The following is an 11,049-nucleotide window of genomic DNA, read 5'->3' as shown; positions in this document are numbered from 1 at the left end:
TGGATTATGCTGTTGACAGATGTGACAAGCTTTCATTCTCTGGGAGGCGTATTGTCTGAACCCGGGGGCTACCCAATGAGGTTGCATCTGGTTCATGATTGAATTTGTGCTACCGTGCGTAGGGTAGTGGAGTAGTTGGAAAATGGCAGGGAACCAACTGCGTGGCAGGACAAAAAAGTCCGTTTAGGCGCCAAATCCCCTCCACTTTTTGTGCCCCATTGGCCCGCCATCCGGCCTTTTCTTCCTCAGAGGCGTTTTCCTGTGTCTCAGAGAGGTTCTGCGTTTTTTCCTCCGTCGTTGACACTGTTTCCGTCTCCTTCAAAGGGAGTAAGGCGGCTTGTTTTGCTGTTTGGTCGGCCAAGTGATTTCCCCTAGCCTCGGGTGTTTGGGCCTTGGTGTGGGCAGCAACCTTTATGAATGCCAACTGCTTTGGTTTCAAGGCTACTTCCATTGTTTGTTTTTTTTACTAAGGCTCCATGCCTGATGGGATTTCCTGCCGCTGTGAGGAATCCTCTGGTTTGCCAAATAGTGCCAAAATCGTGCACAATGCCGTGTGCATAGGCTGAGTCCGTGTAGATGTTCGCTGTTCGTTCTTTCAGAAACTCAATTGCCCAGATAAGGGCGAGAAGTTCTGCTTCTTGGGCAGATATGTGTGGAGGTAGTGGTTGCCTGGTTATGACTTCATGTAGGGTTACTACCGCAAATCCGGTGTGGAATTTGCCTATTTCGTCGGCATATCTACTACCATCCACAAAAAGTTCGAAGTCTGGATTTGCAAGTGGTGTTGTTTGAATATTGTGCAGGGGCTTCGCCTCATGTTGGATGAGTTCTTGAGAATCATGGTCAAATGGTGCGTTGTTACGTTTGTCACTCTCTTCCTCTGTCCCCTCTTCTAAACTGGTAAAGATCTTAAGATCAGCAAGGTTTAGACTGGTTACTCGAGCGAATGAGATGTTTGGGGGTAGCAGCAGCGCACATTGAAGTCTGACTTGTCTTGCCATGGGGAGGTGTTTCAGCTGCACTTGATTGAGAATAGCATAGATGTCATGGCTTGTAAGGATGGTGCTCGGGAAGTCGAGTGAGATTTCAGATGCTTTCTGTAGTATGTTTGAAACTGCTGTGATTGCACGAACATAGGTTGGTGCTGCTCTGGTGACTGTCGAGTTGAGAGGAGTAGTACCCGATTATATGATGTTTGTCCGTCTTCTGGGTGAGTACTCCTATGGCAAATCCTTAAAGCTCTGCTACGAACAGGTAAAAGTTGAGATCGTAATTTGGTAGTGCCAAAGCATCAATCACTAGCTCCTTGAGCTGTTGGAAGCTTTGTTGGGCTTCTTCTGTAATTGGAGTGGTGATGGAGAAAGGGGGGGGGGGGGGGGATTAAACCCCCACCCAAAACAGTAACAGCACTTCTGTTGCCATTTTCTAAGAGCTGTAGCATTGTCATATTTTAGAATCTAGGTCTCAGTGAATTTTTTTTGCGTCTTAAGCTGACTTTTTTTTTTTTTTTTAACGTTAACATTTTTTTGGATGGATGCGACAATTTAATTGCCCATTATAGTATTCCTAAAGCAATGTTGCTACCAGAAAAGTAATTGATGGGTTTTTTTAGATTTTTCTTGCTACACCCTTTACTGATCAGATTTATTTTAGTTTGATAGATCAGGCATGTCTAAACAGCAATAGCAAATATGTCTTTAATAGTTATTTCCAATAAACGGGAAAAAAAAAAAAAGGGGGTCTGAATTATTATTTTTTTTTTTTTGTTTTATTAAATCTTTACTTTGATTTTACTAGTCCCATTAAGGGATTTAAAGCAGACACTGTCTGAGCACTACTGCTGTTCAGGGTGGTACTCCAGCATAGCGCCGTACACCCAGGGCTGTATTTTGCCTTCGTGCTGCCCTAGGCACTTTAAGTGGTCGCGCCCCTTAGTGACAACGTAACACTGAGTTTTCGCACATGACCTCTTTTTAAGGCAGATCTACTCTGTAAAACACTTGAAAAAGTATCAATGAGAAAAGAAGGGCACTAACCCCCCCCCCCCCCCCCCCCAATGGGGATCACCACCACCACAGGCACATCAAAACATAGCATGAGTATAAAATATTCCCACCACACCGTCCCCACTGATATACTGTGACTGTGACACTGCCCCTAATAAACTAAAACACCACACTGCCCTCCCTTATAAACCACTGTATACCCACCACACCTTCCTCGATTATGAAATATGATCTGCACATTGACCTCACATCATGCTGCCCCTCCTCACAATGTCCCATGCGTGCTGCCCCCTCCTCACAGTGTCCCATGCGTGCTGCCCCCTCCTCACAGTGTCCCATGCATGCTGCCCCCTCCTCACAATGTCCCATGCGTGCTGCCCCCTCCTCACAATGTCCCATGCGTGCTGCCCCCTCCTCACAGTGTCCCATGCATGCTGCCCCCTCCTTACAGTGTCCCATGCGTGCTGCCCCCTCCTCACAGTGTCCCATGCATGCTGCCCCCTCCTCACAATGTCCCATGCGTGCTGCCCCCTCCTCACAATGTCCCATGCGTGCTGCCCCCTCCTCACAGTGTCCCATGCATGCTGCCCCCTCCTTACAGTGTCCCATGCATGCTGCCCCCTCCTTACAGTGTCCCATGCATGCTACCCCCTCTCACAATGTCCCATGCATGCTGCCCCCTCCTCACAATGTCCCATGCGTGCTGCTCCCTCCTCACAATGTCCCATGCATGCTTCCCCCTCCTCACAATGTCCCATGCATGCTGCCCCCTCCTCACAATGTCCCATGCATGCTGCCCCCTCCTCACAATGTCCCATGCATGCTGCCCCCTCCTCACAATGTCCCATGCATGCTGCCCCCTCCTCACAGTGTCCCATGCGTGCTGCCCCCTCCTCAGTGTCCCATGCATGCTGCCCCCTCCTCAGTGTCCCATGCGTGCTGCCCCCTCCTCAGTGTCCCATGCGTGCTGCCCCCTCCTCACAATGTCCCATGCATGCTGCCCCCTCCTCACAATGTCCCATGCATGCTGCCCCTCTCCATGAGCTCCTAATGCTGCCTTCCTCTTTTCCATAATGACACCTCCATGCTGCCCCATTCATCATACTAAGACCACCACACTAACGCTTATGCTGAGACCCACACACACACTACCCCACTCTTGATATTGACTCCCCTACATTGCTCCACTCCATACTGAGCCCACACAGGCTGCCCCTTCTCCATAATGAGCTCCCAATGCTCCCCCCTCTCATTCTGAGTCCTTACACTGCCCCCCATCGATTTTGTCATTGCACTATCCCTCAACCCTTGTCCTCTGTCTCTAGCATTGGCCCCTCTCTCCCATTCCCCCAGCAGCAGCCGCTCTCACCCGTCTCCAGCAGCAGCCTCTCCCCCAGCATCAACCTCTCTACCCCCAGCGTCCCCCAGCAGCAGCCTCTCTCCCCCCAGCTTCAGCCTCTCTCCCCCAGCTTCCCGCAGCATAAGCCTCTCTCCCCCAGCTTCAGCCTCTCTGAACCAAGCATCAGCCTCCCCCCTCCCAGCCTCCCCCAGCATCAGCCTCTCTCCCCCCACCACATGTGCAGATCTCCGGTCTGCATTAGAGACACCCCCCACGCTCCTTATGAATCTTCAGCTCTGTCAGCACTTACCTGCTCCAGGGCCCGCCGTCATCTTCCTGGCTCACGTGAGTATCCTCTTCTGACACCGGCTTCCATCGCGGCGTCCTGCTGTGAGCTCTGCATGTGACGTCCACACAGCATTGGACGCAGCACAGAGGAAGGAGCCGATTGGAGCGCCTGTGACCCCGGAAGTGCAGGCGCCGGCAGTTCCGAGGTCAATCAGCTCTCTGTGCCCTGCCGCCGCAGTTTGTCTGCATTTGTGTCTTAATTGACGTGGATACAAATAAATGGAGGTGCGCCTCTCCCCCCTCTGAAAATACAGCGGATTTAATGGATGTGTAAAAAAAAAAAAAAAAAAAAAAAAAAATTTTTTTTTTTTTACTGCTAGGTGCCGCCCCCGCATCCTGCCGCCCCAGGCACGGGACCACGGGTGCCTAATGGTAAATACGGCCCTGCGTACACCAGAAGTGCTATGTTAGTGCCGATGCTCTGTTGGCATTGACAGGAACTTTGTCACGACAGCGATCAGCTAATCTTCATCTGTCATGACAGCCCATCACATCACAGGCTGCAGATGGCAGGGAATGGCTTGATCCCTGCCTGCACAAGCCAGTTAAGAGTTGCACATGTCAGCTGATTAGATCAGTCAACATATGCAGACTCACCAGAGCCTGCATTAAAGAAAAAGGCACGACCTTGGACGTACAGGCCCATCCAAGGTTGCAAGTGGGTTAAAGGGGCTGTCTAGGACTCACACAGAGCCCTGCTGCCAGGAGGAAACTACCTTTATTCATCCCAGCAGCCTCAGACTTTGTCAGAGGCAGCACCAGCAGTTTGTCACCGCTCACCGCCACTGTAGACTATTCACACAGCAGACAGACCACAATGGCTCTGACTAGAAGTTTGAGGTTACTGGGAAAGAAGGGAATTTTGTTTACTTACCGTAAATTCCTTTTCTTCTAGCTCCAATTGGGAGACCCAGACAATTGGGTGTATAGGCTATGCCTCCGGAGGCCGCACAAAGTATTACACTAAAAGTGTAAAGCCCCTCCCCTTCTGCCTATACACCCCCCGTGCTCCCACGGGCTCCTCAGTTTTGGTGCAAAAGCAAGAAGGAGGAAAAAAAATTATAAACTGGTTTAAAGTAAATTCAATCCGAAGGAATATCGGAGAACTGAAACCATTCAACATGAACAACATGTGTACACAAAAAAACAGGGGCGGGTGCTGGGTCTCCCAATTGGAGCTAGAAGAAAAGGAATTTACGGTAAGTAAACAAAATTCCCTTCTTTGTCGCTCCATTGGGAGACCCAGACAATTGGGACGTCCAAAAGCAGTCCCTGGGTGGGTAAATAATACCTCATAATAGAGCCGTAACGGCTCCGTCCTACAGGTGGGCAACCGCCGCCTGAAGGACTCGCCTACCTAGGCTGGCATCTGCCGAAGCATAGGTATGCACCTGATAGTGTTTCGTGAAAGTGTGCAGGCTCGACCAGGTAGCCGCCTGACACACCTGCTGAGCCGTAGCCTGGTGCCTCAAAGCCCAGGACGCACCCACGGCTCTGGTAGAATGGGCCTTCAGCCCTGAGGGAACCGGAAGCCCAGCAGAACGGTAAGCTTCGAGAATTGGTTCCTTGATCCACCGAGCCAGGGTTGATTTGGAAGCCTGTGACCCTTTACGCTGGCCAGCGACAAGGACAAAGTGCATCCGAGCGGCGCAGGGGCGCCGTACGAGAAATGTAGATCCTGAGTGCTCTCACCAGATCTAACAAGTGCAAATCCTTTTCACATTGGTGAACTGGATGAGGACAAAAAGAGGGTAAGGAGATATCCTGATTGAGATGAAAGGGGGATACCACCTTAGGGAGAAATTCCGGAACCGGACGCAGAACCACCTTGTCCTGGTGAAACACCAGGAAGGGGGCTTTGCATGACAGAGCTGCTAGCTCAGACACTCTCCGAAGTGAAGTGACTGCTACTAGGAAAACCACTTTCTGCGAAAGGCGTGCGAGAGAAATCTCTCATTGGCTCGAACGGTGGTTTCTGAAGAACCATCAGCACTCTGTTCAGATCCCAGGGTTCCAACGGACGTTTGTAAGGAGAATTGGGACTTGCCCACGCCCCGAAAGGACCGAAACCTCGACTGTCCCCTCCTGTGCTGGGGTAAGTTTGGTTTGGCCTGGGGTAAGGATGTTTCCTTTCCCTTGGATTGCTTGATGATTTCATCCAATCTCTCACCAAACAAACGGTCGCCAGAAAACGGCAAACCGGTTAAGCACTTTTTGGAAGCTGAATCTGCTTTCCATTCCCGTAGCCACAAGGCCCTGCGTATTGCCACCGAATTGTCGGCTGCAACCGCTGTACGGCTCGCAGAGTCCAGGACAGCATTAATAGCGTAGGACGCAAATGCCGATGTTTGAGCTGTTATGGAAGCCACTTGCGGCGCAGACGTACGTGTGAGTGCGTCAATTTGCGCTTGACCCGCTGCAATAGCTTGGAGTGCCCATACGGCTGCGAATGCTGGAGCAAAAGACGCGCCGATAGCTTCATAGATGGATTTCAACCAGAGCTCCATCTGTCTATCAGTGGCATCCTTGAGTGAAGCCCCATCTTCAACTGCGACTATGGATCTAGCCGCCAGTCTGGAGATTGGAGGATCCACCTTGGGACACTGAGTCCAGCCCTTGACCACGTCAGGGGGGGAAGGGATAACGTGTATCCTTAAGGCGCTTGGAAAAACGCTTATCTGGACAAGCTCGGTGTTTCTGGACTGCGTCTCTGAAGTCAGAGTGGTCCAGAAACATACTCGTACGCTTGGGAAACCTGAAACGGAATTTCTCCTGCTGAGAAGCTGACTCCTCCACTGGAGGAGCTGAGGGAGAAATATCCAACATTTGATTTATGGACGCGATAAGATCATTCACTATGGCGTCACCATCAGGAGTATCAAGGTTGAGAGCGGCTTCAGGATCAGAATCCTGATCAGCTACCTCCGCTTCACCATACAGAGAGTCCTCCCGCTGAGACCCTGAACATTGTGATGATGTCGAGGGATTTTCCCAGCGAGCTCGCTTAGGTGGTCTGGGACTGCGGTCCGTGTCAGAGACCTCACCCTGGGATCTATGAGACACCCCGGGAGGACATGGTTGTACCAACTGAGGGGAACCAGGGGGCAATGATTCTACAGTGCCCATGGTCTGAGATACCGGTCTGGACTGCAAAGCTTCTAGTATCTTAGCCATAGTCTCAGAAAGCCTTTCAGTAAAATCTGTAAACTCCGTCCCTGTCACCTGGACAGTGTTAGCAGGTGGTTCTCCCTGGGCCACCCTTAGCAGAGGCTCCGGCTGAGTAAGTGCCACAGGGGCCGAGCAGTGCACACAATGAGGGTCAGTGGAACCTGCCGGTAGGGAAGCCGTACATGCGGCGCAGGCAGCATAGTAAGCCTGTGTTTTGGCACCCCTGCTTCTTGTGGGCGCCATGCTGTTTTCTCCCCTTAGCAACCTAGGAGGGTATATAGCCAAAGAGCAACTTTGCAGTACACAGTGTAAAGTATAGCATATAATCATATAATCTATAAGTACACTGCTGCACAAGTGGGGCCAGCACCTGAGGTGCTGCTTACCGGCCGCTCAAAGCGGTTGTGTGGCCACCAGAATCCCTGCCTGGGTCTCCCAGAGCTTGTCTCCCCTCTCCAGCGTCAGAAGAGCCGACAGGAATGGCTGCCGGCGTCCTGAGGAGAGGAGGGGGCCGTGGGCGTGCCCTAAAAAGTGTGGGAAACTGGTGCCCCACTGTGCACCGTGAGGGGGGAGGAGTATGCAAAGCCTGCTCCAGCCCTCAGTGCTGCCGTCCTGTGCAGCGTCCCGCCCTTCCCCTGACTGGCAGGTCTGGGGGCGGGAAGAGAATGAGACTAGGCCGCAGAAGCCGGGGACTATAGTTATAAGCGCGGCCGCCGTATAAGCGCGGTCGGCGCGGATGTCCCCGGCGCACTAACAGACCCAGCCGCGCCGCATGTATAACAATGGCAGCGGCGGTCAGCGCGGTAGTCCCCAATACACTACACACCCAGCCACGCTGCAGCGTGTGATGGCACAAGTGCGGTCAGCGCCGCGGTCCCCGGCGCACTAACACACCCAGCAATGCTGGAGTGTTTCTGTGCGCGGTCCCCACGGGGACACAGAGTACCTCAAAGTAGCAGGGCCATGTCCCTGACGATACTCGGCTCCTTATCCAGCAGAATCCCCAGGGCCTGTGGATGGAGCACAGTCTCAGTGCCTGGAGACTGATAGGATCCCACTTCACCCAGAGCCCTAAGGGGGATGGTGAAGGAAAACAGCATGTGGGCTCCAGCCTCCGTACCCGCAATGGATACCTCAACCTTAACAACACCGCCGACAAGAGTGGGGTGAGAAGGGAGCATGCTGGGGGCCCTGTTATGGGCCCTCTTTTCTTCCATCCGACATAGTCAGCAGCTGCTGCTGACTAAGCTGTGGAGCTATGCGCGCATGTCTGCCTCCTTCGCACAAAGCATAAAAACTGAGGAGCCCGTGGGAGCACGGGGGGTGTATAGGCAGAAGGGGAGGGGCTTTACACTTTTAGTGTAATACTTTGTGCGGCCTCCGGAGGCATAGCCTATACACCCTATTGTCTGGGTCTCCCAATGGAGCGACAAAGAAAATTAATTTCTTCACAGCCACACAGCTCTCATTGTGGCAGCTGCACAGCATCGAGAAGGTAACCTGTAGGTTAAAACCATATATTTGCAGGTTTTTGGTTTACATGAGCAGGTCGAATGCAGGGCTATGCAGATGGAGCAGTAGTGAGCATGCTTGACCACCAGTCCTGAAACCCGTGGGGTCCTAGGATATAAACTGGGAATGTTTTAGTGCACCTCCACCAAAAGATGTGTCCCACTAAGGCTGTGTGCCCACGGGACTATGTACCTGCAGATATATCCGCAGGTTTCCTGCAGCTGATCCCCGGAATCCGCAGCTATCCATTGCTGCGGGATTCCAGCAAAATAGCTGCAGTAAACCTGCAGACATTCGTGCGGCTTACCTGCGGAAGTCCCAGCCTTTATCTCCATAGTGGAGAGGCGGGAATTCTGCAGGAATAATTGACATCCGCAGCCGCACATACCGCAGAATGGACAGACACAACCCCATAGGATAACATGGAGTGTCTGTACTTGCGGATTAATCTAGGTTTTCTAGATAAATCCGCAGATTTTCCACGGCAAATTCTGCAGGTACAGAGAGCCATGGGCACAGCCTAAGTGTTCAGATTTCCAAACCACAGAAGTAGTCAGACTTCGAGCACTTACCAATGAAAGCTGGAGACTTTATTAACATGGCAAAGACTAGCAGACGCTCAATTTACTGACGCAACACAAGTATCCCCCAAAACAGTTTATTAACATGTGCTAAATACGGGCACACAAACCATACATTAAAAAAAAATTATATCATAAACTGGAAATAAAAACTAGCTCAAGGAGCCCAAAATGGTACTAAACATCAGCGGCGGGGAGGAAAGGAGCGACCGGGGGCGTCCTAGATGTTATGATGCATGCTGGGCGGTGGAGAAGCACAGCTTCAAGGTGTACGGGTACGGGCCGTCTGCAAGAAAGAAAGCGCAGGTGAACACTGATCACACATACTATACATAATACAGGTTAACTTTTATGAACAATTCTACATTTTAGCCAAATGGTTTCAGGCGGTTATCTTTTTCTTATTATTATTATGCTGAGGGCAAGTACCTGATTTGTTGTTTGTTTTAGGCATTTTATCCGCTGTGGTCCACTTTCCTGAAAGTGGAAAACACTATTTATGCGGTGGTCAAACAAGTTTTCTGTCTAAAGCTTAGGTAATAAACAAGTGATGAGCGAGCACTGCCATGCCTGCAGCTCGGAGACTTGGACGGGCGGGGCTGGAGTGTAATGGAAGTCGATGGGAAACTCAAAATATACTACTTAGAATGGTAGTGCTCGCTCATCAGTAATAGCTTACTAATCAGTAGGGGGGGAATGGGGTGCAACAGTCAGGGGGTCACACCAATAAGCAGAACTAGGGGCACTCATCACCATTGGAAAAGAGCTCCCCCCCCACATAAAGCCCCACAGGGAATGAATGGAGCGGCGGCCGGGTGGGTTTTATTTTTGGATTATTCTTAGTGCAACCATCTTATGTACTTTTCATTGGAGTTTTAGACTGTCCTATAGGGAGGCAGGATTTATATCTATAGAACAGAGGATTGCCTGCCGATTGCTGAGGTGTCCCACCACTAGGCTCCGACCCCAGAAGTCCTGAGGTTAGGGTTGGGGGGGGTTCTTCATTTTCTTGGATAGAGCAGAGGGGAACATACTCAACCTCCACTATGTTCAAGGTTGACCTGCAGCCCCCATAGGCTGCTTTCACACATCCGGTTTTTGCCGTCAGGCACGATCTGGCGAAATGCCGATAAAAAACGGATCAGTTTTATTCCCCATACACTTGTATTAGCGCCGGATGGTCTTGTGTTGCATGTGGCGTCCGCCAGATCTGGCAAAACTTTCTTCGTCCGGCTGCCGGAAAGGACGCAACATGCAAGGTTTGTCTCAGGCAAAAAAACGGATCCAGCGCCGTCCGGCGTGTTGTATAATGGAAGCCTATAGGCGCCGGATCTGTCGTCATCCGGTATATGACGGAATCCAACAACGGATCAGTTTTTTTTTTGTTTTTTTTTTAAACTGGAGCATGCTCAGTATCACAACGGATCCGTCAAAAACGGAAAAAAACTGAGGTGATGGATCTGGGTTTTTTTCGCCAGATCCGTCGCATCAGTTTTTTTACCGAATCGTGCCTGATGGCAAAAATCGGATGTGTGAAAGCAGCCTTATCTGTTGATTACCAAAGGTCCGATCAATCTACAGGGATATTTTGGGTTGTTTTTTTTTTAAACCCTTTTAAAAAGCGAATGTCGCTAGGTGTTTGCTGCTGTCCGATGGTGTATTAGTGCATAAACTACGCATGGAGACCCTGATTACAGTGATGTGTCACTTACTGGACTGTCTTACTGCAGATAAAAATCCCTGTATTCTCTGCTGCAGATCTAACAGGTCTCTGAATGCCAAGCTCTGTATATCCCCGCCCACACCACTGATTGGCAGCTTTCTTTGTACACTGTGCATAGGCTGAAAGTTTCCAGTGGTGGAGTTATATAGTGCTCATGAATATTGATAATTAGATGGAAGCATGTTTACTGGTCCACCAGTTATATTAGCAGATCAAAACCTACAACCACCAAGTACATGGCACCATCGCTGCTTTTATATGAAGTGGTGTAAAACAAAAAAACCTTTAAGACAGATTCCCTTTCACATATCGTGACATTTCAGGTTGATTTACAGCACGATGCTAGGGAATCCCCAGTCACTCCGCATACAC

The 11,049-nt window shown here is 50.7% G+C and overlaps 1 protein-coding gene across 2 annotated transcripts in view; it reads right to left on the bottom strand.

Moving 5' to 3' along the window:
- Positions 1-9,017: 9,017 nt before the first annotated feature.
- HNRNPL (heterogeneous nuclear ribonucleoprotein L) overlaps positions 9,018-11,049 on the bottom strand; it is a 33,091-nt gene continuing 31,059 nt past the window's right edge. Inside the window, exons 13-14 of one of the 2 annotated variants that reach the window (XM_075323508.1) lie at positions 9,384-9,431; positions 9,018-9,240 (exon numbers count right to left, since the gene is read on the bottom strand). In XM_075323508.1, coding sequence (XP_075179623.1) covers positions 9,182-9,240; positions 9,384-9,431 — 107 coding nt within the window. In that variant the 3' untranslated portion in view covers positions 9,018-9,181. The remainder of the gene's footprint in view (positions 9,241-9,383; positions 9,432-11,049) is intronic. The other variant, XM_075323509.1, reaches the window with a different exon arrangement.

This window comes from Anomaloglossus baeobatrachus, chromosome 9 (genome assembly GCF_048569485.1).
Source record: "Anomaloglossus baeobatrachus isolate aAnoBae1 chromosome 9, aAnoBae1.hap1, whole genome shotgun sequence".
Lineage (NCBI taxonomy): Eukaryota > Metazoa > Chordata > Amphibia > Anura > Aromobatidae > Anomaloglossus > Anomaloglossus baeobatrachus.
Note: the sequence above shows the minus strand (reverse complement) of the source record. Positions and strands in the feature narration are given on the sequence as shown.